General features: G+C 37.0%; 1 protein-coding gene across 6 annotated transcripts in view; it reads left to right on the forward strand.

Annotated features, from left to right (window-relative positions):
• The window catches only part of LOC18428808 (structural maintenance of chromosomes protein 6B), a 52514-nt gene extending 25438 nt beyond the window's left edge, over nucleotides 1-27076 (forward strand). For 4 of the 6 annotated variants that reach the window (XM_011623067.3, XM_088856370.1, XM_088856368.1 and 1 more), the window contains 16 exons: nucleotides 766-935; nucleotides 1037-1139; nucleotides 5334-5446; nucleotides 15583-15787; nucleotides 15896-16027; nucleotides 16134-16248; nucleotides 16501-16586; nucleotides 16695-16790; nucleotides 20179-20315; nucleotides 20406-20508; nucleotides 21324-21403; nucleotides 21703-21781; nucleotides 21957-22014; nucleotides 22629-22726; nucleotides 26202-26296; nucleotides 26696-27076. In XM_011623067.3, coding sequence (XP_011621369.1) covers nucleotides 766-935; nucleotides 1037-1139; nucleotides 5334-5446; nucleotides 15583-15787; nucleotides 15896-16027; nucleotides 16134-16248; nucleotides 16501-16586; nucleotides 16695-16790; nucleotides 20179-20315; nucleotides 20406-20508; nucleotides 21324-21403; nucleotides 21703-21781; nucleotides 21957-22014; nucleotides 22629-22726; nucleotides 26202-26296; nucleotides 26696-26753 — 1728 coding nt within the window. In that variant the 3' untranslated portion in view covers nucleotides 26754-27076. Of the gene's footprint in view, nucleotides 1-765; nucleotides 936-1036; nucleotides 1140-5333; nucleotides 5447-15569; nucleotides 15788-15895; nucleotides 16028-16133; nucleotides 16249-16500; nucleotides 16587-16694; nucleotides 16791-20178; nucleotides 20316-20405; nucleotides 20509-21323; nucleotides 21404-21702; nucleotides 21782-21956; nucleotides 22015-22628; nucleotides 22727-26201; nucleotides 26297-26695 lie in introns of all 6 variants that reach the window. The other 2 variants (XR_016048065.1, XR_016048064.1) reach the window with 1 other exon arrangement.
• Nucleotides 27077-27403: the final 327 nt, after the last annotated feature.

The following is a 27403-nucleotide window of genomic DNA, read 5'->3' on the forward strand; positions in this document are numbered from 1 at the left end:
TTAAAGTTAATAGCTTTTCAATTTAATATGCCATCCTGTTCTTTTAGTTCAATTTGCTACTTGACTATTTTATCAAATGCTGGTGTATGGTGTGATCACGTGCTATTTTCAGTAATTACCCTAATGATTAGCAGGGATGTTGCAGGTCCAGGTTTGGACTTGCCAGGTGGACTTGACGGGTCGGGTCCAGGTTTGGGTCTAGCCTGGACCTAACGACTTCGGAACCTGATGTGTATGCATTTATAATATTTTTATGCTATGTAACATTGTTAATATATTTGTGTAATATAAAAATACATTTCAATTTTTGATCTGTACTTGTCCCTTTCTGGTGTGTTGGGTCTAGGTCCAATCAACCTGGACCATACCGTGTCTGGCTCCTCCTTGGACCTAGGTGGGCTAGGTCAACCTGACTCATTTGAAATCCCTAAGGATTGGCTTCATTTTTCTTAGTAACATTAAGAACTGCAAGCATATGGTATTTTTATGTTATTGTTATTTGGGATTTTAATATTATTTGTTTTGGTTTGGATAATTTTATTGAGTTCTGTGCCTGTATTTTGACATTTTTCTTTCTTTACTGGGAGAAGAAGGTAAACATATGTTGTCTAATGGACAAAAGTTGAATCTCTGATCTCCTTATTAACAGATTAGGTGTTGAACCACTGGAATGTCTCTAGTAGTTTTTGTTAATATTATCGACCTTGTTGTCATTGATTTTTAAAATATCGTGTATGACACCCATTTCATGCCAAAATTTTGCAGTCACTAAAAAAGGATGACAGCTGGGCGCTGGCAATTGAACATGCCATTGGAAAGTTATTAAATTCGTTCGTTGTAACGGATCATAAGGATTCTCTTCTTCTTCGAGAATGCGCTAGAGAGGCGAATTACCCAAATCTTCATATATTTATCTATGACTTTGACCGGCCTTTGTAAGAAGACTTGACTTCATACAGCTCTCTTTCTTGACTTAACTACTTAAATTCTCTATTTTTTTTAGTTCTGTAATATCATGTTTCATAATTTTGAGCAGGTTGAATATTCCAAGTCACATGCTTCCCAATACCAAACACCCGACGACCATTTCTGCGATTCATACTGATATTGCTACTATATTCAATGTCTTGATTGACCAGGTTGGTTGATTGATTCTTCTTTGGTTCTTTGGGCATTTTAAATGTCTCAATTGACTTTGTCCTTTTTTGTCTGTTGAAATTGTTTATTAGTAACGTCACATTGTGTTTTATTTGATTTGAGTTTTTTCTTTATATTTTTCTCATTTAAAAAGTTGATAGCAACTTCACATTCATGGTGATATGATTGGTTGCAATAGAATGATCTAGACAAGAGAGGTATAGCACTAGCAGACTAAAAATTGCTCATACTACCGACAATTATCTCTTAATTGAAAGATGCAATTGAAGAAGTAGTTTTGGCATTATTAATAAACGCAAAATTCCTCTGTTGAATATATTACCCAGTTTTCTTTTCTGGGTTGCTTGGTTCACAACGTTACTATCTATTGCATCCTCTAAATCTCTTCCATAAACATAATTTCTCATATGCGATGCCCATAGAGAAGAACTTTTCCACTAAACTTGTCAATATGACTTCTGTTGGAAAACTTGTGTTTTCTTAATGTTAAGAATCATGGAAAAAGAATATCTTGTACCAAATTTAAGCCATGTGCATGTGAAGATTGGTATCTGTTGCAACTTCCCCATATATTTTCTTAATGATCAATATAGTAGACCTACCCCCAGAAATTTTTACAAATAAGGGTCTCAGTTCATAGAATTGAAAAAACCCCAAAGCTAGGAGTTTTATACAAATATGATTTGTATAAAATAGAGGTACTCGTTAGCGAATATCCAAACGACCACAACTATATCCTTTGGAAAACTTAGATAGAGAGGATTCACCAATGGAAAGAAATCAGGTCTGCGAATTCAATTTGTACGTCTGTAAGGTCCACATGGAATTAAACAAAAGGGCTGAAAAGAGGTAATCAGATGCGGCCACATAATGCATTATGCTGCTGCATCAAAGTTGTGTTGCACTTGATTGCACTGCATATGGCAGCCTAGGTAGTCTTGCAAGATGCACCACCCTATGTGGCCCATAGCCCATGTTTGTGGGTGCATCACACCATGTAATGCACTTGCATATGCAGAGCCTGGTCATGATTGGAAATAATACCCACGAGCTTATTTTTCCCTCCGCAAAGGAGGATATGTTTTCTTTTTTGTGGGGTGGGGGGTGTGGGGGTTCGGTATAACTATAACCCTACGAAAACCCTAAGAACTAACATTTCTTGAAATGAAGAGGAATAAAATAAAGATTTCAAAATTCTCTGTTTTTTGAAGTTTCTGGCAAAATTTTTAGATTTTTTTGGCAAAACCATTGAGTTGATTCATGCTGTCTTTTGAAGAATTCCAGGTGAAGTCTTATCGAGTTATCGAGAGTATAAGGGAGCAAGGAGATTTTCTCTCTATTTTTATGTCGTAAACTTTTGGTTGTTGGATGTACTTGGAAAGTACCTCGAACTCTTAAATATTTTGCTTCTTGCCACAATGCACTTAGTTGTTAAATCAGAACTTTCTTTGAGTGCTTGTTTGACATAATACTCATTCTTTTTTGTTCTATGGTATTTAATTAATGAATTGAGTCATTTTATTTTACATATAGAAAAATAGAGAACATATGTCTCTCTCGCTCTCTCTCTCTTTCTCTCTTTTTTTGTTTTTAATGTTAACTGTTAGTAGTGGGTTAGCAATTTTTGAAACTGTTAGTAGTTTTCGAAAGGGGTTAGCGTTGGTAGGAATGGAAACCAAGTCAGTGACTTGGACAACATATACATTAGGGACAAATTCTAAATTAAAATGCTTACTATCGTATAACATATTCATGTTGATTTTTTGTATTCTTTAAATTTATTTATTTTAAAACTTGTATTTATTGTCTGCATTGGAAGTCATGCACCTGCATCAAGGCTGCATCGAGGTGCATAGCACATTGGACCCCCCTAGCATCTCGAGTCTGCATCCTGAATTTTATAACCTTGGCTGAGATGATGTTTTTACTGGTAGAAATTAGGTAAACAAATATTGGTTTAGGGTGTGCACTTCCCTGCCAAGTATGGAGGATTGCTTTTCACAAATTTTCAAGATTGAACAAATTTGCATTCCGAACCTACAGTTGTCAATGGGGAACTGGGATAGATGGTTGATTCAATACCGATTGATTTTCACAGGGCACTGATTCTGGATATGGTTTCATTAATTTCTTCTAAAACTTCACTGATTCTAAGCTTATTAGAGTTGTGGATGCCAAGGATTTTGTGCCCACCTCTGTTACTATGTGGGTACATGAAATGCTTAAGAGGAAAGGAGAATAGCATATCATTTTTTTTTCTTTTAGTGCGAGTGGAGTAGCATATCATTGACTAAATAGTAACAGAATGTTTGACGTTCTCTCTTATATACAATGCTTTTGGGATAAAGGTTAAAGTACCCCTGCACAAATTCTTATGTAATACATATATACTAATATACAAAAGAGTACATATACACGTTCTTGAATAGTTTTGGAAGGGGCATAGAGGAAAAGACTTCAAAGAAGGGGAAAATACAATAAAGTAGTGGGAAACTCATGGCAAATGTCTTTGATGAATTGCTGTGGATTTCAATAGAAGCACCCATGAAGCATATGGCTAGCTTGGAAGAAATGTCATGGGGTGACTTCAGTGAACAATCAATAAGTGGGTAAGGTGGAAGCCCACGAGATATGTAAAACATTGTGTTTCCGGTGAATTTAGTGATGTGATTGTTTGAGTTTCCGAAACTTTTCCCTTTAGGAAACAAGTTTCCACCTACAATAGAGGTACTATGTAACTTCCATTTAAAACAACCAACATTGGACAAAACATGTCCTGATCAGATGATTATGTGTAATTTTTAACTGCAAGAATTTGTATACCCATATCAAATGGGTCCTGTTTTCAGTCCCTTCGAAATGGGCCATGTCAGCTGATCCATAGCCATTTTGGTAGCATTTCAGACAGAATTGACATTCACATCATGATTATAAGTGCATTTTACTGCTGTGATTACAGTGAATGTATTTTTTAGGAGATATAGTTGAGATATGTGTCGCTTAGTTTATTTTATTTGGCATAGTTTGAAATTTCAGACTTGGACTTGGCCTCTCTCTAGGTCACATTGACTTAGTGACTCAGTGGATTGACCTGGTTGATAGAATTCAGATAGAATAAATTTGAGGGAACTTAGGGTAGCTCCAATAGGCAATAGAATCAGGGAAAGTAGATTTTGGTGTTTTAGTAATGTACAACGTTGACTTAGAATAACACCGTTTAGGAGGAGTGATTTGGTTGTAGAAGGCTCTGAAAAGGCAAGGGGAAGGCCCTAAAGAACATAGATGAAAGTAGTGAGAAAAAATATGGTGACTTATGTTCTGCATAAGAGTATGGCCCTTGATAGAGCAAAATGGCGGAATAGGATTCATGCAGCCGACCTCAAATAGTTGGGATGAGGCTCTGTTGATGATGATGATGATAATTTATATCATAAACTTTATTAAAAATATTCAGTAATAAATGAAAAATAAATCCAAACGAAATGACATCCAAGGGGTTAGGGAACCAAAGAAAGACTAGAATAAAGGGAAAATGGTTCAAAAATAAAAGAAAAAGAAAAATGGTGTGACTCAAATCTACAGATGCTTTAAAATTACATTTTTAATGTGTTATTAATCTATTAAATTGCCCATTCTTTATGGAATGAAATACATAACTAGGATGGTATTCATCTGATTCAGATTTTATTCAATAGTCCAACAACTTCTGGCGTGACTGATCAAAGTTGACGAGGTTTTGGACAAAATTTTTGGAGGCCTAGTCTCTTAAACTTTGAAAGTGCTTGAATGCCTGTGCTAAAACATCTATTTTATTGGCTCTTGTATTCCTTTTGTGGAGTGCTTTTTACTTATTGAATTATTTGATGGTATATGGTCTTGCAAAGGTCTGACGTGGACAAAAGTTCTCTCCTTTGTGTTAGTAATTATCAACTAAGTTTTGACAAATCTTTTTCCATTAGTGCTTTGTCTCATTAACAAAACAATTCTTTTGTTTCCGTTGAATGAAAATACTGTTCTCAAAACACTCAAAGAGCAAGGATGTTTTTTATCTTGGCTACATGATGCTAGCCATCTAATGTACCTATGACTTGGGCTTTCTTTTGTTCTTTATTGTTTTCGAATTGCATTTAGGCCAGCTTTTACCATGAGTCTTATGTACCTTTTTCTACTTGTAGGGAAGTGCAGAGAGGCAAGTGCTTGTAAGAGACTATGAAACTGGGAAATCTGTTGCATTTGACCAGAGGGTGGCAAATATCAAGGAGGTGTTGACATCAGAGGGGCATAGAATGTAAGAAAGACAACATATGTTGTAGATTTTTTTGTATGTACAAATGTTTTTAGCTTCTAGTGATTCTTTCCTCTGGATAGATTGCATAATGCGAGTTAAATCTCATGTATTCTGTAATGTTTTTCCATAGGATGTGCTTTGGTGTGTCAGTTTATCTTTATCACTGCTACACATGTTTTAACTTGATCCATGCAAATATTATATTTTAGGTGGGCTGGGCTACACGGAAACTTGGAAAATCATTTTTTTGGGTTGTTCATTGATAAGAATTGAACTTGTGATGTCGTATTGCAATCACTAACCACTTACCACTCAAGCATAAGCCCTACAATCTCTAGTTCAAAATTTTAGTTTTCCATTTGGGTGGCATTCTTCTTCCTAGTTAGAGCTCCCGTGATGACTTGTTATTGCAAATTGTCTATTGAGCTTTCTTGTTGTATCTTGGGATTTCTGAACACTAATGTTCAAAATCTCTCTTCTTTGGTGATAATCTTCATTATACTTCTCTGTTTTTAGTTTTTAGTTTTTTTGTCTTTTGTTTTCGATGAAGTTATATGTTTCATTGAAGAATGAAAGAAGTAAATACAAGTTTTGGGAGCGGCCCTTACAAAAAATTGGGAGCTACCAGAACCTTGACGGGCAAGGTAATCCCTTTACATGAAAGCAAAAAAGCAGTCCAGTACTATGACAACAATGGGTTGGCTCAGCAAAAACGGTGAGCTAGAAAAGAGAGAGAGACCCTGCAGCTAGCTTTGAGGAGGTCCAAGACTGTTTGTAAGGTCGGCTCCATCATTGGCCATGAGATCTGCGAACACGTTGGACGTCCTGAAGGTATGCCTCCAAGATACATTGATGTCCCTGCAAATGAATTCAATCTCATCAAAGATCGAAACTATATACCAGGGTGGTTTAGACTTTCCAGATGCCCAAGATATAATGTTGTATGCGTCCCCTTCAGCTATCAAGTGGGATCCCCAAGAGGGGTTAAATTGCTTGAGCCCTATCAATAGTGCCATTGCTTCAACATGTTGTGAGTCTGTATGGCCAAGGGGTTCAGCGTACGTGAGCAGAATATTCCTCTCATGATCTCGGAATACTCCCCCGGCCCCGGCTGGCCCTGGGTTGCCCCTTGAGCAACCATCGAAATTAAGTTTGATGGTTCCTCTCGGGGGTGGTTGCCAGTTGTTGGTTTTTTGAGTTTTCTTTGGTTGGTGAAAAAGGATGTTATCCCAATGGCTTAGAAAAAAGTTTGTGGGTGTGCCCGCGAAGACTTTGTGATTGGTTGCCCACAAAGTTACCAAAGTCTTAACCTTGTGGAGAAGTGCAGGCAACTGTCGATAGAGTCCCTAGAATATCCTATTATTCCTCTCTATCCAAATAACCCATATAAGCGCAGCAGTGGCAGCCTTCCAAATGGTTTTTCCAGCTTTGGGCCAAGGCTTGGCGAAATCTGTGGATAAAAGGGATAGTACAGTGGGTGGAGTAACCCATTGTAGGCCAAAGAGTATTAAGAGTCTACTCCAAAGGTATCTCGCTTGTTCACAGTGAATGAACAAATGGGTGTTGGATTCCTCCTCATTTTGGCACATAATACATGTGTTTGGAGTATGGATTCCCCTCTTTTGTAGTTAATACATGGTTAGTGCTCTCTGTGATCCTGCTATCCTATTGAAAGTCTGAACCCTTGGGGGTGCAATCGAGGACCACACTTTAGCTAGGATTGAACGGGGGTTGAAGGGCAGAGTGGGAGATTGGATGAGTCTCCTATAGAATGAGGCGACTGTGAAGCACCTGGAGGGGGAAAGAGTCCACACCAAAATATCATTCCTACTGATAGGAATGTAGCAGGCGTGCAAGGCTGCTAAAAGTTGAGTAAAAGAGAGGGATTCAGCTTCAGAGAGGTTCCTCCTTAAAGACGGATTCCAAACTCTTCGCCCTCCTACTGTAACGATTTCGTCGACCATTGTGGAGTTTTTGTGTGAAACTATGGAGTAGAGTGAGGGAAAAAGTTCTCTTAGGGGGGTATGACCCAACCACAGGTCAGACCGGAATTTTACTCTTGACCCTTCTTTGGCGTGGAAGCTGACATAATTATTGAAGAGAGGGAGGGATTGAGAAATCGAGTCCCACACACCTGAAGTGCGGCTTCGATGCCTCACCTGTGGCACCCAAGTAGTAGCTGGAATCTTGTGTTTGTGACGAATAACTTAAGCCCACAGTGCATCTGGTTGTGTGGCTAGGTGCCACGACCACTTTCCAAGGAGGGCCAGATTATGTTTACTCATAGTTTTAATCCCAAGTCCCCCTTGTGATTTTGGTAGGCAAACTTTATCCCATGAGATGAGATGAAATCTTGCTTGTTCAGCTTGGCCAGACCATAAAAAATTCCTGGAAAGTTGCTCCAAACATTTGACTATTGAGGAGGGCATGTGAAATAAAGACAAGGTAGACGAGAATGTTTGTTAAAGTAGCATTGATCAGTGTTTTGCGGCCTGCCATAGAAAGGAATCTTCCTTGCCAACCTTATAGGCGTCTGTCTACCTTATCTATCACCTTGGACCACTGGCACTTTTTCGGTTTCCCTAAACCCAAGGGAAGGCCAAGGTAGGTGGAAGGCAGGTCCTCGACTTGGCATTCCCAAGTTGGGATCAGTGATCTAATTTCATTAGTCGTGATAGCCACCCCCATCATTTTCGATTTGTCCTTGTTGATCTTGAACCCTGTGGCTTCCTGGAAACATCTAAGGAAAATCCTCAAATTATCAACTTCTTGTGGGGTAGCATCGAGAAAGACAAGTGTGTCGTCTGCATACCGCAGATGGGACATGACGGGTCCTTGAGAGCAGCTCTTGAAACCAGATAGCTGGCCTTCTTGATAGAGTCGGGAAAGGGACCTGCTGAAAACTTCGGCCACGATAGTGAAGAGGAAGGGAGAGAGAGGGTCCCCTTGGCATAGTCCTCTGAAAGAAGGGAAGTAGCCTATTGGGGAACCATTTATGATGATAGAAAAGTATGGATGTGAGTAGCAACCCTTCATCCATTTTCTCCAAGTGTGACCAAAACCCATCTTAGCCAGAATTTGGTCGAGTAAGGACCAATCAACATGGTCATAGGCTTTCTCCCAGTCTATCTTGAAGATCAGATCAGGCTTTTTTATGACATGTCTAGAATGGATACACTCGTGTGCTACGAGAGCACCATCAAGAATTTGCTTATCTCTTATGAAGGCTGTTTGAGAAGGCGAAATAATAAACGAGAGGACCTGTTGAAGCCTAGTTGCCAACACCTTGGATAGAATTTTATAAGAACAGTTGATGAGACTAATGGGTCGGAAGTCTTTAAGTTCCTCAGCGCCTTCCACTTTGGGTACAAGGGCAATGAAAATTGCATTGATAGCTTTGTTTAAGTTGCCCCCTAATGTGGAATTCATCAAAGAAAGAGATGAAGTCAAGATGGAAGGTGTCCCAAAAGATCTTGAACTACGCAATAGCAAACCCATCAGGGCTTGGGGCCTTGTCTTTTGCAAGATTGTTAATGGTCCCAACGATTTCGTCTTTCGAGAAAGGTCTCTCAAGCCATGTTCTCTACTGTTCCGATGTAGTGAGGAATTCAAGAGAAGTCATTTTGGGCTTACGGGCCGAAGAGGCTGCGTAGAGGGTCTGGAAGTAATCCAATATAGCTCCCTCTATTTGCCCAGGATGAGTAAGAGAGATGTCATCCTTTTTGAGTATCGAGATAGTGTTATCCCTTCTACGGCAGTTTGCTACCCGATGAAAGTATCCCTGTTCAGGTCCCCTGCTTTCAACCATTTCACACGAGATCTCTGGTACCAAAAGAGTTATTCTTTCTTAAGGTTCTCGAAGTATTCCAATCGTGCAGTGGATCTAAGGGTAGCTTCTTGGTAAGAAAGAGGCATGGTTTCCTCTAAACAATCTAGAGATTGGATGGTCTGGAGAAGAAATATTTTCTTCTGGGAATAGTTCCTAGGTAAGGACTTGCTCCAGTTTTTTACGGCTACTTTGAGGAGTTGAATTTTAGTTTGTAGCCTGTACCGTACTTTTCCCGTGACTAGTGTGGACATAGATTTCCACTAGAGTGGGATCAATGTTAGGAGGGATTGCTCTTGAAGCCATGCCAATTCGAATCTGAACTGCTTGGGGCCTCTGTGTACATCAACCGTATTTAGGAGAATGGGGCAGTGATCGGAGGTAGTTTGGGAAGAGAGAGGGCGTTAGAACCAAAGAACATCTGCTCCCATTCTATAGAGAGCAAGAATCTGTCGAGCTTGGAGCAAGTGGGTTGATGAGAGTGGCTAGACCATGGAACCGACTACTCTGAAGGGGGATATCAATAAGCTCGTTGCGGGATATGAAGTCTGAGAAGGCATTCATACGCCTAGAGTGGTTTTGGGCAGTGTTCCTTTCGTGTGACCATCTTGTGATGTTAAAATCCCTCCCCCCCCCCCCCCCCGCCCCCCCAAGCACTAGCAAGGGTGTGGTAGTGTAGCAATGTCGTCCAATTCCGCTCAAAATTGTGATCTATCGGCATCTGAATTAGGGCCATAGACTTCTCGGTTACTATTCTAGACTTCTTGGTTACTATTCTACTCTTTTTTTAGTATGTTTATATTCAATAAATGTCATCAACATGTAGATATTTAAGAAATTCTTTGAGCTTTTTGGGCTTGTGATCTTTGTCTAAGGAAATGAGAATGCATGTATCATGTATTAGTTTTTCTTGATGGTATTATTTTTAATTTGAATTTTTAATGATTAATATGTACAACAAAATTTTTAGTTGGGGTACAGAAGATGAAGGGGCATCCACATCTATAGAAACTAACAAAACCAACTGTACCGTGTTGAGGTCTGGACTATGTCATATGACCCTATTACCCCTTTATAGGCTTAGGCTTCCTATGGACATGCTGTTAAAATTCAACTTGATGCTGTCCCCTGGTAACTCTGATATGCGGGCACTTCAAAATGGTTTCTATATTTGTGTCACATATGTGGATTCACAAAGAAGTTGACTTTTAGCCATATCAATAGTGATATCTGAGCATCATATCTTGGGAGCTGTATCCAATCTTGATGCTTTCTCAGATCTGCTCATGCAATGAGTATGGAGGTGACTTAATATGTTCTATTTGTGCACTCTCCATATTGTTGTGAGAGTGATTATTGATTATTGAAGGCTTAGTTTTCGTTATATTATATTAAACTCTCTAAGGCCTTATTTGTTCTTTTTTTCACATAAGGACATTCTTGTACAATATGTAAATCTTTTATTACTAATATAAATATGTGAGAGGTGTTGGAGGTTAGTATAACCTAACATTACCCTCTCTCTTCCGTCCTCTCTCTGCATCCTCTTCCTTCATCATTTTCTCTCTCATTGAGAACTTGATAAAAGATATGGAGACTCTTGGCCTCACTGAGAGTATGGCTTTTAATAGAGCGGAATAGCAGACTGGGATTCGTGTAGCCGACCCCAATTAATTGGGAAAAGGTTATGATGATGATGTTAATGATTGAGAACTTGATATCTTCATCTATTTTCTTCCTTTTTCTCCTCTTTTCATTATTTACTGCTGTATTTTATCTTGGTATCAGAGCAGGAAGCTTTGTGAGGTTTTTTTTGAAACCTTAAAGATTTGATTTGGCTGTGCAAAGATCTCCTAATGCTGCCTGACCAGAAACTCTAGATCTGAAGTATAAAAAAGGAGGTATAAATCCCTAGATATGTGACAAGGTATGGATTATGAAATTAGAAAAAAAGAAGTAAACTACTTTAATGATTGTTTCCTTGAGTTTTTGATGCGGCATCAGAAACCCTAGATCTGGCTGACATTGTTCTGTGATGTTGAAGTCTATTGTCAGACCACTTGTATGGATCAAATCCTTGTTTATGAGTTTTGAAACTCAGTTTTTCTTCGAGATCTCTTGTGGGGATAATCTCAGGTCCCAGTTCAATTACTTTTTGAGTGGTTGGTTGTGTTGATCAGCGCGTATAGTTCATGTTTTTTCAGATTGTGTTATAGCCGATATGTCTAGTTTGAGTGATTGAGGCCACTCTTCCACCTTCACTAGTACTCTCAGTGGGTATCCATGGAGATAACCATGGACTGTAGATTCTACTACCAAAATCGATAGAAAAAATTATTTAGAGTGGTCACATTTTGCTAAAGCGTTCATCGATGGAAGGGGCAAGTTGGGGTATATCAATGGTAAGATTAGTAAGCCCAAAGAAGCATATCTAGTCAAGAAATGGAAATTGAAATCTTACTGTTATGTCTTGGCTGTTGTACTCCACGCAACCATCGATTTGTAGGGTTTCTTTTGTTTATTCAATCTGCAAAAGAGATTTGACATTCTGTATATAAAACTCACACAAAGTAGGAATGTGGCTTGAGTGTATCAAACCGAGGTAGGAAATTTGCCCATCTTCGACTTGAGGAGAAGTTTCTCATTGAATATTTTCATTAGTTCGTACCATGTGGGAGGAGCTAGACCATTATCAGGTGTTTAAACCAGCCTGGAAGGAAGATGGTGAGAAATGCATAAAGTTCATGGACCAAACCGCATTTTTGAGTTCTTGGCGGGTTTGAACCCACAATTTGAATTATTAGCCAGGGTTCAAATACTTCATAGGGATAGAATGAAGAGGATCAAAAGAATGTCATGCTGCCGAGCCAAGGAGTTGATTAATCTACTTCTACTTCAGCCTCCTTTCCTCTTGAAAAAATTAAAGACGGTAAGTCTCAAAAAATTGGAAAAGGGGGCCTATCAAGGTCATAAATTGTGGTAGAACTGATCATCTCAAAAAAACTTAGCAAGATCTTGTTGGGCGTCCAACTAAAACTGTAATGGTAAGTTTAATGCTTGCGTTACTTCATTCACTGTGAATTCAGCTTAGCAGGATTTTGTTGGGCGTCCAACTAAATACAACTGTAATGGTAAGTTTAATGCTTGCGATACTTCATTCATTGGGAATTCAGCTGCTACTAGTATCGATCAATCATCACAATCTGTTGGGGTTTGTGGCTTTTAAAGGTCTAGAGAGCAGGTAAATAAAATTAATTATAATGGATTCTGCACTTCAGTGGGAGTGTTCGTTTGACTTGACCTAGGGTTGGGTGGTGTATAGCCTAGGTCATGTCTAAAACCCTTACCCCTGGGCATAGGCACTAGCGTTAAGGGTTTATTGTAGGTCATCCCTTATTGAGTTCGGAGAGATGCTTAGGGATGTTGTTTGTAGGCCAGGAGAGCTGTGTGGTCTCCTATGTACGGAGGAAGGGATTGTAAGAGTGAGGGTTAAATCCTCAACAAAACTTTAGCATGCCATGTACATATGACAACCACACTTTCGGATGCAACCCTATATAGAAGGACGCATGTACATTTATATAGAGTGCCTCCTTGCGCTATAGTGATATGTGCATTTTGATTTGCTCTTAAGGGGGAACTTATAATCTACATATTAGAACTATGGTTCTACTGTTTATTGGCCAGCTTTGACAGGCCAATCATGAGCCCTTGCATGTGACTGCGGGTCATGAGTCTTGTTGGGTTGGTTTGAGAGGATCATGGATCTTGGCACGGGTGGAGTGCCCAGACATTCACTTGTTTTAGACTTATTAGGTACCAATCCTCTTTTATTAAGCATTTATGAATGTTTTAAATTTTTTAAGGACTTCAAACATATTGATTTCAACCAAAAATATGTTTTTAGATATTTTTAGAATTTTAAATTTGATTTAAATTGAGTAAAAAAACCCCTAAGTATTTTTGAAAATTTCCTTTATGAGGGGCATTTTGGTAAATTTTCTTTTTAGGTGGGGGGGGGGGGGGGGGGGTGTGTTTATGGGCCCACCCCACACATGTGGGGTCCACATGGGCCATACTTGTCAAATAGAAGTTCTTGATTGGTTAATTTGAAAAGTATTCTTGGTTGAAAGATTATCTTAAATATCTTGGTTGATTTTTATCTTAAAGTATTTTCTTAGTGAAAATTATTTATTGAATATTCTTTTAGATCTAGATATTCTTTGACGAATTTAAATTAAATTATCCAAATTATCACTTTGTGAGAGAAAGGTACTATAAATTATCCTTGATTATTCTAGATTTTTCTAGAATATAAGTTTAATTGGTCATAGATCTAGATAAAGATGGAAGTGGGTAATGTTCAAACTCAGGGGACAAGGTTCTTAAATATCTTCTCTAAATCACTATGGTGACTCAGATTAATTTTCTCTCTCACCTCACATATTACCTTAATATTCTATACAATATTGAATTGTAATCTGACTGAGACTTCGTAGGGTCCTTGAGGCCTATATAAAGGGGGGGTCACCTCGTCATTCTCTACACATCTCTCAGACCTCTCTCTCTCTCTTCACACTTCATCTCTCCGCCCCCCCGCCCCCACCCCATGGTGCCACACCATGTCCCATGAGTGATGGGGAAGCACACACCTACCAAGAAGAGAGAGGCATGCCTAGCTGTAGCCTAAAGGCTAGGGGCATGCCCTGAGGTTGAAAAAGGGTTGTTTGTGAAATCCTAATTGTGACCTTAGCTCTCTTACCCTGTAAGTTTCAGAAAAGGGTGTCCTAGGGGCATTTCCTAGTTCGGATTGGTGGATTTAGTGGGATCTAGGATCAAGTGCCCCATCGGTTAAGTGATTGGGTGTAGGGTGTACTAAACCCTAAGGTGGTAACCCAAGGCAAAAGTTAGCAAGTTATCCCCTTGTTTAATTTTATTTTCTGCTGTTCTTGTCGTATATTTTCCTAAAATTATTAGTTTGTATTCTGTTCGAATAAAATTTATTTGGTAGTAAGTTATTAAGATCCTAGATTGTAGTAGGCTTATTTTCATTATTTTTGTGGCACCTGTAAATAGAATTTCCAGCAATTAATAAAAAAAAAAGAAGAAAATTTTGAATTTATAACTTGGAATTCTGCATAGCCACTTCTTTAGCAATCCTCACTGTCTACTTCAAAGGAGATGATGCCAGTCCCTAAAGAGGAGATTGAAAGCTTTCGTAGGTTGTTACGCAAAGTTAGAGATCCCATCCACTACCTTTTCTGCTAATGATGTCGCCCTTACTGGTAGTGGAATGATGTCCTTTGTACACAAATGGTTTAGTGGAATCAAATCTGTGTCTGATGACTGGTAGTAAACAAAAGAACAGTGAAAACAAAGACTGGATTATTGAGACTTGTATCATGGAATGTCAGGGGCCTGAGAGTGGCCTCAGAAATGAGCAGTTAAATTTTTGTTTCTTGCACGCTTTATATGAGGTGATATCAAGTATTCTTGAGATCTTTTGCCAGGAATGTAATGTGGAGTTTCTGTGAGTTGGGCTCCAATTATGTCTTTGTAATTGCATATGACAAGTTTGTTCTTTTGTTTCTATGATCATGGTTTTAGTCTTTGACGCTGTTTCTTTTAACTTGCTTGGCCTTTCAATGCATTTTCCACGAAAGTTTGTGGTTTGAAATGTCATGGTTCATTTACAAGAAGTATGTATTTATTAGGATGTAAGTGCTGGAAGATTTCTTTACATAAATCCTTTATTTGTTTTATACCAGAAGTTGGTTATTTTAGGATCCCCCAAAATTATCCTTTGGCCTTTCAATGCATTTTCTGCGAACATTTTTTTGGTTTGAAATGTCATGCTTCGTTTGCAAGAAGTATGTATTTATTACGGTGTAGTGGCTGGAAGATTTCTGTACATAAATCCTTTATTTGTCTTATACAAGAAGTTGGTTAATTTTAAAGTTCTATTCTAGTTTCAACAGGAACTTTTACTTTTCTTGTCCTTTCTTATTTATGCGCTACCCACTGCCAAGAGCTAAAAATATTATTTTTTCCTTTTATTCTCAATGGTAGTTTTTTGCCTATTATCTATCAATCTATTCTTTAGCATGATGTATTTAACTACCGTAATGATATTGTTTAATAGATACATACAGTTTGCTCTGCCATTTTGGTGCTGCAGCGTTACCATTTTCTGGAGGCATTCATCCTTTCTGCATTAGATTATGCACAGTTTAATTGTTGTCTTAATTCAGGTTTTACTTCTCATATTTTATCAATGCTTTTGATGTTGATTTATAGTGCCGTTCATCAGGTTCTATCGAGGTTCTGTGCAGACCACTCTCCCTCCAAACAAGAGGTTAAGATCTGGTCGTCTATGCAGCTCTGTTGATCATCAAATTAAATGGTTTGAGAATGAAGCTTCAAAAATGCGGGACTTCATTCAACGAGATGAGGGCCAGAAAAGGGGTGCTGAAAAAATGTCGCAGGATGTTCAACATGATTTACATAGTATAAAGGTGTGGGATATTGTATTTTCTTACTGTTTTCATATTCGCTTAATTTCTTTTCTTTTTCCTTCTGACCTTTTTCCAACTGTTTGTTGCTTATTTATTGATTTATTAAAGAAACGCCGATTGAATACCGAAAGGAATTTGGTGTCTATACAACACACCATGCGGGATTTAAAGGATTCATATAATGTTGATGCTGCTGCTGATTTGGAACCCAATGTTGATGAGCTCCAGCAGGAAATATTGGTCTGTTTTTTGAATGCGCAGATGGCCTTGTCATTTCTCCTTTCATGGATCATGCAATAATGAATTCTTTTTTGTTTTGTGTGGTCCTCTTTTACATTGTGGTTAGAGAGTACGAGATGAAGTTCAACAAAAAGAGATGTCACTTGAGGAACTCAGGATTAGGGTGAATGAGGCAGAAAGGAAGGCTAATGATTGTAAATTGTCTTTTGACAACATTTGCGGTATGTATATTTTTACCAGTTTTTAGTTGTGCTGAGTCTTCTGTTCATCTCTCCCTTAATTTTATCTTCACGTTCTGATGTTTTTTACTAGGAATGTGCTGTCGGTATTTGAGTTTCGGGATATTGCATTAATACATTACGTGGGATCCATGCAGATATAGCTGTATCCACTTTGGATATTTGTAAGTGTACAATACCGTTAATTTAAAGGGCACTAAGTTTGGCCATGTTTCTTTGAATTCCAAATTGTAGAGTCGGCAAAAGTGGAGATGGAAGCTGTTGCAGAAGCGGAACATACATTAGTTTCAATTGAAGATGCTTTACATTCTGCAGAAAAGGTATTGTTTGTTTGTTGTTTTATAATCATGATTTTTTTTGGGTAATTATCTTGATTTTTGTTCTAATAAATTAATTTGACATGACCACACACATAACTACCATGGCAGGAGAAGGCTCATTATGAAGATGTTATGCAAAGAAAGGTTATTTATGATATCAAAGAGCAAGAAGAATTGTGTAAAGATTTACAACGTCAGCATGAGGTAATTGTGAAACCTATAGATCTAAAGCATCTAGTGTCAGACTATGTCCTCTTATGTAGTTTGTATTGGCTACTGTTAGAAGTTTCTGAATTGTGAAAGAATTCCCTAGAATGCAAGCATGCTCGAATTATCTTTTGTTTTGCCATGACATGAATGGGAGAAATAAGACAAGTGTAGCACATAATAGGTGCTTAGAAGAGTCACGAAGAAAGTAAGCTTGTGAAATTGGCTTGAACGATATCATTGTTGAAAAGCTGAAAGCATTGAGTTCCAATGTTTATTAGGTTTCATAGCTGAAATGACATTAATGTAAAATGAAATGGAATAATGTTCATTCCAAATGGTATAACATGGAGGATAACTGTATGCTTTTGTAATTAAAGGAAGGGTCAATTGGAAGTCTCATATTGGTTTCTCTCTAGTGATGATTGTTATGTGCGTAAGGTGGAGATAGCTTTCTAGAGGAGAAGTATCTATATGACTGATTGGACCTAACTGCTGGGATACAGGCTGGTTTTGGAATAGACACTATGTCCCAAGCAAAGCTTCCCAATAAAAAGGCATGCCTGTCAAGCGTGTCACTCTACTTAAATCACTAGAAAGTGGATATATATTTTAAGTCACTGAAATTTGTAGGCTGTAGAATGGAAAAGCGAAAGTTTGAACGTATTATATTGTATGTCTTCTAGTTAGGCACAAATGTTTTTTATTTACTGCGTAGCAGAGAACTATAAGCTCTCAGTTGGCACTGCTTATTTTAGTAGTGTACTTTGCTTGCCTTTTTTCTTTCTTCCTGTTTTGTTTTTCTTATTTAATTCTGTTTATTTATGAATTTAAAAATAAGAAACAGTGACATGAACAGGGGGGCCTAGAACCCCTAAAGAAGTATGGGGTATTGAGCAAACAAAGAAAGTGATGTTATTTTATCAACAGGAACCAATCCAATGAAAGCCATCTGTGATTCTCCATCTGACCCTAACACAAACAGGGATCTATTATGATATTATCATCTGCAAATCCCTCTCTATGGCATTTAAACTGCCGGCTCTTCTTTTAGGAACACTGTAACATGCCTTATTAACCCATCATGACCTTGTGCACAAATTACTCTGCTTCCAGATTTCATGATTAGGCAGATTGAATGGAGAAGTGTTGGGGGAGCCTAATATATGCTTGAGGAAATGTGGTGTTAATGTAGTAGTTTGACTATCTCCTTCCATCTCGTAGGGAGAGAATCCAATGTATAGTTATCGGGATCTTCTAAGGAGGGGGTCATTCCATTAAGCTCGATCCCCCAGGATCTCGATTCTGGGGGGATTCATTGATATTTGGGATCTTGATCCATGAAATTTTGGAAGTCAATCCCATGTTAATGGGATTCAGATCCCTATGCCAAAAATCATTGTTTCATGAGTAAGCAGAACTACGATTCCTCCAACTGAGAGTCGAGTATCCTCTGCTTTAGGAGCCAGCTTCACGGGCACATTTTTGGTTCATAGATAATGGAGTGTGGATCTCCAAATTTTTATGACCTTAAAACGTTTTGAATGCCATGATCGTCTACACATTTTACAGTTCACAACTTTACACACCTTTTGAATCATGAGTTGTCTAGTATCAAAAAAAGGCAACAAGAGAGGGAGAGCAGAGAAGTTGGAAGGAGATACAAAGTTAGTCACATTATGGTTCTGTTGAGGAATGAGGACGCGATCAATACGCTTAACTTCTTTGGGGCTAGTTCATTGGATTCTTTCCACCTCTCAAAGGACTTCTATTGCTTGAGTCTTGTTCAACCAAATCGTGCCACTCATTGGGAATTATATATGGAAATGTCTTTCCTTTTTTATTTTGTTGCAAATGAGCGCTTAGCTATCGCGTCATTTCTTTTTTTGGAAACAATCAATGGAAGAATTATCAAATGTAATCATCAATCGATAATTGAGTGGGAGTCTTCCAATCCAACCGATTGGTGCCAAATGAAATCATACTCCACTGATATCTAAGGTCAAAGAGAATTTTAATTATAGGATTATTGTAAACATTCATACTTGGGTTTGTGAATTTGGAAAAATTTAAACATATTGCTTCGAATAGAAGTCACTCCCAAATTACAATAAGTGAATAAGAACCTTTCTCGTAATCACATTGGAACACAATCCCATTTAGTTAGGAATTCGTTCCTGTACAGATGTGGAACGCAATCCCCAAAAGTCCGGGATCTTGATCCTTTTACTGACTATGTACGGACCTCGTTCCCTTGATCACTGATCTTCGAACCTACCTTGTTCCATGTTCTCGCTCCCGATCCTGGTGCTCTTGTCGCTTTTGTTCCTGGTAACTATGATCCAATCAAGAGGCGAATGTTTTGGTGAGGGAAGGGGAAGCCAAACAGACTAGTGGTTACAAGTTTCAATGTATAACCTCAGATTCATAGTTCATAGGCTCAGGTTTGGGGATCTTAAGTTGTTTGTAGGACTCATTTTGTAGTGGATAATCACATTTTGATGCGGCTGGATTTTCTATTTCTTTTATTCTTTTTTTAATAAACTAAATTGGGTTTGAGGTTATTTTGTCTTTTAATTATTTTTAAAATTTATTTTAGGGTATTTATGTCCTTTTTTTTTGAAAGAATTGAGGGGTAGATTTGAAAGTTTGATCTTGATCCTAGGGTTTTATATTATGTAATTTATAGTGAACATATTGAGAGAGAAAAAGAAGAAGAATTGATTTTTCGTTTTGCGAAAAGATCTTTTTAGGATGGACTATTATAGACTCAGAGAGGGTATATTATCTCATCTTTTTTTTTTTTAGTTTCTCTCTTTTTCTTCCTACATGAAGTAATATTGGAGCTTCTGAAATCCATACATCACAATCGCCCCAAGGCCTACTATTGTGATTGAGGATATACTGTCACAAACAATGGAGGTTGTGAATCAACAAACCAAGTGCAGCTTCAATATCAAGCTTTTCCAACCTTAGGAGGGAAAATCTAAATTTGAGAAGATAAAGGCCTAGGATTTTATGGTTATTTGGGCTTCTTATGAGTCAAGTTAGGGTTTTAGGGTTTCTTCAGGGAAAACATGGAGATAGAGAATGAAATGTTTTTCTTAGGTTGTACTCCGTTGAAGACTTGGAGAGGGGTATATTCTTCCATCTTTATTTGTTTTTGGGTTTTTTATATTCTGTCTTCTGTTTGCTACATTAAATTTTGTAAAACATTGTATATTAGAATGAATGATAGCCAGTTGTTTATCAAACAAATAACTGCATTTGAAGTTGCCATTTAACTAAGAATTGTTTTATCAATAGAGAGTAGCACTATGTTTCTTTTTATATATGTTACAATGGAAGTTCCAAATTTTAATACTCATTTTCTATGGAGCAACAGGAAAGCTGCAAGAAGGCATCAATTATTTGTCTTGAATCAGAGGTGGAAGCTTTAGGCGGCTGTGCTGGGAACACTCCAGAGCAGCTCAGTGCTCAAATAAATAGACTAAACAAACGGCTTCAGCATGAGAGCCAACGGTCATCTTTTCCAGACAATCCTTTGCATCTGTATTTACTCTCACTTCTGGGATATCTTAAGATGATGTTGAATAAAACTTGTGTTTGCAGGCATCATGAGTCAATCGATGACCTCAGGAAAATGTTACAAAAGAAAGAGATGAAAATATTGAAAAAGCAGCAAACTTATGCAACTTTTCATGAAAAATTGGATGTAAGGCCATACACTTTTACGTCAAACACTTCTTCAATAAAAGAAATAACCCATTGAGTTTTACTTCTGCTTAAACCATCTGCTTTTAAGTTCAGAGCTATTGGCATATAGAAGTTGGTAATACGGCAATATTCCATTGTTTACAGTGGCAGTTTATTTTCCTTAATGGATTTTGTTATTATTCTGTTCATTTATAGGACTTATATTTTTTACTGGATTTTCAAGAATTGCTTCAAGTAGAGGCTGCATATAGAATTCATGTTATTACTTACAAGATATGTGCCAAAGATGTCATACATGTGAATGAATAAGAAATTAATGAAATTATGCTGCATCCACTGGTTGTGCAATCACTGGAATGTCCAGTCTACAAATTTTTACTTTATGAGAGCTATGTGGATGATGTATATTGTGGCCCATTGGGGTCATCGGTATCCATTGAAATGGATGGTGATGGAGAGGGAGCGGCACTGATTATTGTTAAGGTTCCCACTCTAATATCCATCACTGTCTGTCATTTCATTAGACAGCGATGACCCTGATGGACAGTGCTATTCATAATATTTTTCATATCAACTATGCTTCTCTTCCTTTTATACTTTCATAAAATTAATGGCGAATGCACAAGCAGTTCAAGCATTTTATGTATGGTCTGTTTGTTTGTATGATTCCAATCTTTTTTGGTCCTGTGATGCCAACGAAACCCCATGCTTTTATCTTCTTCCTCAGGTTTTATTATTTTTTTCCATTGGGACTTATAGTCCTAATTTTATTTGCTTTTCACTGTCATAGATGTAACTTCGTTTCTTTTACAGGCATGCCAGAAAGCACTAGAATTGCGTTGGAAAAAGTTTCAGCGAAATGCGACTCTCTTGAAACGTCAGCTGACATGGCAGTATGTGTTGTTTCGATTTAGCGAGAAAAGCATACTATATTCCAATGGACAGGTGGAAAACTGTGGTTTCTTGGGATAACTACTAATGAAATGGTCAATAATGATGGGAAATGGGACCCTCCCTTGGGTCACGTCCTGTTTTGCTGAATTCCCCTCACTCTTGCCCATTTTTTCATTGTCCAATTTGTCCATAGTCCACTGGATCATAGTCCAATTATTCTTGGTTTTCTCATTTTTTTTTTCGATTCTTATTGGTCTGTTTTTGTCTGGTTTTGATATATATGTGCTTTCTCTGTCAGATTCAATGGACATCTAAGGAGAAAGGGTATTAGTGGACAGATTAAAGTTGATTATGAGATGAAGACCCTGTCGGTGGAGGTGCTAAATATGAGTCATTTCTTCAAGATACCATGTTTAGTTATGCAGTTTCTGTGATTCGGCTTATCAATTTCTCTTGAATAGTGTTTCAATAATAATGCAGCCTCTTTTTGTTTAAGTTCGCGGTAGTTTATCATTGGCTTTGTAGTTTTACTTTTTGTTATATTTTGCATAGGTTAAGATGCCTCAAGATGCTTCGAGCATAACTGTACGTGACACAAGGGGGCTTTCAGGTCCTCTTCTCAATCTTAGATGATGAATTTGATTTCCCCATGGACGGTTTTTTTCCTGATTTCTGGAATTTCTTTAGAAGGATATGTAATTGTTTACAGTTGTGTTTTTTTATGCAAATATGTAATTTCATCAAATAATTGTGTAGTTTGGTGTTTCTCCTAAAAATTTTTTAATCTTTTTTTGTTTCCAAGTAGTAAAGCTAAAGCTAAAGCTAAAGAATACTTGGAATATACCGCATGTGCAGACTACTCTTGTGAATGAAACACAAATTTCTTAATAAAGAATACTCTTGATTGGAGGTTTCAATAAGAGATTTTAATGTTACACTACTTAATTACTTTGGTCGTTTGACCTAGCCAAGGTAGAAAACATCAAGCCTGATCATTTCTAGGAAAGTATGGAAAGGGCGGCAAAAACATATCTCTTTAGTGAATATTTGCATTTTAACGTAACAGCTGCCACGTTTGGTCCCGAGAATTCATAAAAGGCTATGTCTGCAATATGATTGCCACCTGTTAATGAGTTACCTAAGTATGCATGAACTTGATTTTTATTTCGGGCATATTGGTTATGATTACTTCCTAATTGATCCTGTGGTTTATAAATGTATCAGGAGGAGAGCGCTCTTTCTCTACTCTCTGCTTTGCATTGGCTCTTCATGAAATGACAGAGGCACCTTTCCGTGCCATGGACGAATTTGATGTTTTCATGGTGAGTCATTGATAGCTAGGCTTCACTTGTATATGTTAGTCTCTCTCTCTCTCTTGCTCTCTCGCTCTATATATATATATATATATACATATATATAGCTATATGGAAAATACTGTAAAACACCTATAGGTGAAGTTCTACAGTACTTCACCGACGGCTTTATCACAGTTCAAAGTTTATCACACGGTCACAGATGTCTGATAGCGTTTGAATTTTAATATTTTTTTTTACAAATCATAATGACTTGAAATTTTGTAGATGTGTGCGCCTTAGTGAGATGCACATGAATAAAATATAAAACAAATAATTTGAATGATAAAAATTACAAAAAATACCCCTATAAAGTTTCATGGGTAATTTCATCATTTTATTTTATGTATATTATTTTTTTAATACTTTATTTTGGTGCGAATTGGTCATATGTGCATGCCCTAAATTTTAGATAAATCTGATTAGTACAATAATTATAAAAATTCTAATACTACTGGACAACTGTGACCATGTGATGAACTTTGGACAGTGATGAAGTGTAGGTGAAGTACTGTAGAACTTCACCTATAGGTGTTTTGTAGATGCTTCCATATATATATATATATATATATATATATATATATATAATTTGCATGTGAGTAGATATGTGGTGATTTTTGATACACCAAGATTCTTCAAATCAATGGTATCAACATTGGACTAGCCATCGAACTAGACATTGGTTCAGTTGGACTTGGTTCACCGGACAAACCAGTCAAATGAAAGTATAATAATAAAAATTTCAGGTAATATACAAACAAAATGCGAATAAACGAACCTTCATAAAAAAAAAAATGCAAATAAAGGAAAAAACTGAAAACGACAAAGTCCAAGAAATTTATAAAATCATCCAGAACACAAGGAAAAGTACATAACATGATCATGTACTTTTGGTACAAGGAGGTCACAATCAACCTTGGTTGTTGATTATGAAATTGGGCAACAGGGGGTGTGTCATTGGCTAGGTTGAAAGTCTATAAGAAAATATTTTAAGATTAATGACACACACAAGCTATGAAATTTTACATCTTGTAGCGAGGGTCAATTGCGACCTCTTTGTACCAAAGGTAAAAAGTCATATAGTATACAATTTCATACGAAAGTTATAACTTCATATATAAGCATGATTAGAAGCAAAAAGTACAAAATAACATTAATTATCGCATGAAGCACTATATGAAGGCACTAACATTAAGCAATAACCAGTTAGATGATCAATTCGCAAGTAGATTATGAAGTACTGACTTGAATTCTATCATATACATAAAAATTTCAAAGCCCTGTACTCATTACTTGCATTCTCAGAGTCAAAGACATAAACCATGAAGGCATAAAGTGTTAAACCAATTCAAATATTAAAGTTATATTTGTACATAAATGATGAAGGGGTTATTCTAGAATAAACCACAGTAATAGTGAATTTATAATTTCTTACTTCGTAATTTTTTACAACAAAATTCCCTTGCAATTATAAAAATTATATTGATGGTAGCTTGTTAGAAAATTTTGATAGGGCATAATTGTAATTTTAAAGTGCTTTTAAAATCCAATCATCATTTGAAAGTCAAAATATATCTTTTTAAATTTGAAATAATGTTTTGAACGGATTTTAAAAACATAAATATACCCTTCGTAAAATACATGCACTATTTATAGCCAAATGTTATTTTTGAACATAAAAGGGCATTTTATGGTCAAAATTGTCGGATTAGGAAATTAGTTCACCATTTGTGTGGTATTTGGAATAGCTCCTGATTGAGTATACATAAATTTTAAAATGAGTAAATGCAAATCATATTATCTTCATCATCTTCATCTTCATCTCATTCCTCATCATTTCCACCTTGCTCATCATTTTGCCTATATGTATGGATGTATTACAACATCCTCCATATTCATTACTTAATTTTTTTGTAAGTAAAGTGTCATCTATATTCCATAGAAAGTGGAATAAACAACATAAAAAAAAAGAATGAGCAAACAAATGACATATTTGTTACTCATATGAAAGGCACGGAACATACACAAAAATGGAATTGTGGAGCAAATTCCATATTGCAACAATTTTCATAGTTTTTTAAAAAATTTGAATAATTGAACAGAAGAAATTCTTCATATGAATTTAAAACACAATACTAAAGAAATCCTATGGAGCAGTTTCCATAGTTCAACATTTTTCATAGACGCATTCAAGTATTAACCAACAAAAAATCATTTTCATTAAAAAAGAGAAATGCATGGAATCTTGATTCCTAACTATGGAACATTTCCATATTTCAACATTTTGGACAGTTCCATTGAAGGATTAAACCTACAAAAAAAGAGGAGGAAAAAAAAAACAAAAAATGGAAAGTCGATATCATAAAGAGTCACAAAACCCACTGAAAGCCCACAATATTCAAGCCCATTAAATCAATATCCACCATATCGACTGCGCTAAAGCCACTAAACATCCCTAAAAATAACCATTACAATGATTCAAGTAAAAAAGCCAATATTTTTGTAGCCTTAAAAAAATCCTTTTTAAGTATTTCTAAAACGTGAATTAAACAAATTAGAAAATAAACCAGTTAAATATAGTAAAAAATAAGTGGCTGAGAGTCCTCCAGGAAAGTCACTGGAAAATTAGCAAATCAGGGTTTTCCGGTAGAGAGATGACAAGCAAAAATTCAACCTCTCTCTATCTCTCCACTTTTTAAAACACAAACCCACCTAAATATCTTAACCCAAAATGCTTTAAAAGTATTGAAAATTAAAAGGTAATGTTTTGTTGGTGTTAGCCTAGGTATCAAGCTGCATATTATCTGGTTCGGGACACCAGGCTTGTCTGGTGGGCCCATTGGTTCTTGGTCATGCCATATAGGCAGTTGTGCTTGTGTGTCATTGCCTTCTAGTATAAATATCAGTATGGACCAATGACCAAAATCAGTTATATTGGAAAAAACATCATCATCATCGTCATCATCCGAGTCTTATCCAATTATTTAGGATCGGCTACATGAATCATGTTCTGCCATTCTACTCTTAGCATGAGCATATAACAGAAATTTAAGATTCAAGAAGAGCTGTAGCAAAGTTTTATGCTGGCAGCCTTACCTAACGCAACCCACCTCCTTTATCTGGACTTGGGAGTGGCATGACCAGCTTGTGACCGGCCATGGCAGGGTTGTTGTGAGGAGGTTGAAGTTTGTGGGTTTATTTCATGCCAAAATCAATAATCCCATGATGTATTTGTATATGCAATTATGCATATATGTGTAATATATTTAATATACTCATGTATATGCTTGCGTGCTGTATTTATGAGTGCGTGCGTACCATATGCATGCATAAGGCTTTTATCCATGCTGGATGTATTTATCCATACATGCATCCCAGATGTGTATATATTGATGCATGTGCATGCTGTATGTTGCGTGTGGCCTGATATGGTTTGCTCCTTCAGGATGCCATTAGTCGGAAAATCAGCTTAGATACACTTGTAGAATTTGCTGTTACACAGGGCTCACAGTGGATCTTCATAACTCCACATGATATCAGGTATGAACTAAAATGATGATCATGTTTATTGGTTGCTGTGAAAATGAAATATGCTTCGTAGGATGTGAAACTAATAGGACCTTGGGTCTTGGTTAGATGCAAAGTTAAAATGATATTGCCTTCATGGTCTCTGAAAAACAATCTCTCTCTCTCTCTCTCTCTCTCTCTCTCTCTCTCTCTCGCAATGCACCTCTACCCTACGTCATTGCGATCTTCTACATAAAACTCAAGAGTATTTTTTTTCTTGCTATTTATGTAGTAATTCGGAGTTTCATGCAGCCTTTGAATCTTTTGATAACTCATATGATTGAACTTATGTCGCACTTGGATATAGAAAACTGGTAACTGAAGTGCTCCTTAGCAAAAAACGTGTTATATTTGTTTGTTTGTGACCTTCAGCATGGTGAAACCAAATGAAAGAGTGAGGAAGCAGCAAATGGCAGCTCCCCGTGGCTGATTCCTCCATGTATCCTGGTAGCAATGCATAAATGTTATGCCCAATTGCTTCGGCCCTGATCAGGGTTTGTTTTTTTTTGACAGTAATATTGTTTTGATTCTCTTATGCAAATATCTCTTTTTTTTTTGTTACCTTTGGTACATGTATTAGAGAGAGAGGTGGGAGGAGTGGTGTTTCTTCTTTATTTTTTTTGCTATGTTGTTTTCGTTTTTTGGTTGGAGGTGGGGTGGTGAAGGAAGAACACAGGTAGCTGTGCTGGGAATGGAAGAGAAACAGAAGATTTCTGTTGTCTGTAATATCAATTTGAGAAAAGTTTTATCGTCTGTTTTATTTTAACAGTGATTTACATTTGAATTTGGTTGATGATTTATAATCCAATTGTGTAAATGTGTGTGTGGGTGTGTGTGTGTGTGTGTGTGTGAGAGAGAGAGAGAGAGAGAGAGAGAGAGAGAGAAGGCAAGTGTAAATGAGAACGGGAGAATTCAATGTTCTAAATGGATTTTGAGGGATAAGGCAGGTGAAAATGAGAGTTTTAAAAAGATTGAAAACACAATTCATTTTGGGGAAAGGATGACAAAGCTTCTCCTTAATGTTCAAATTTGGCCACATAAAGCAAGAGAAATTAACATATAACATTGTAACAGGTAATT

This window comes from Amborella trichopoda, chromosome 13 (assembly GCF_054954075.1).
Source record: "Amborella trichopoda isolate Santa Cruz 75 chromosome 13, AtrichopodaSantaCruz75HAP2 v2.0, whole genome shotgun sequence".
Lineage (NCBI taxonomy): Eukaryota > Viridiplantae > Streptophyta > Magnoliopsida > Amborellales > Amborellaceae > Amborella > Amborella trichopoda.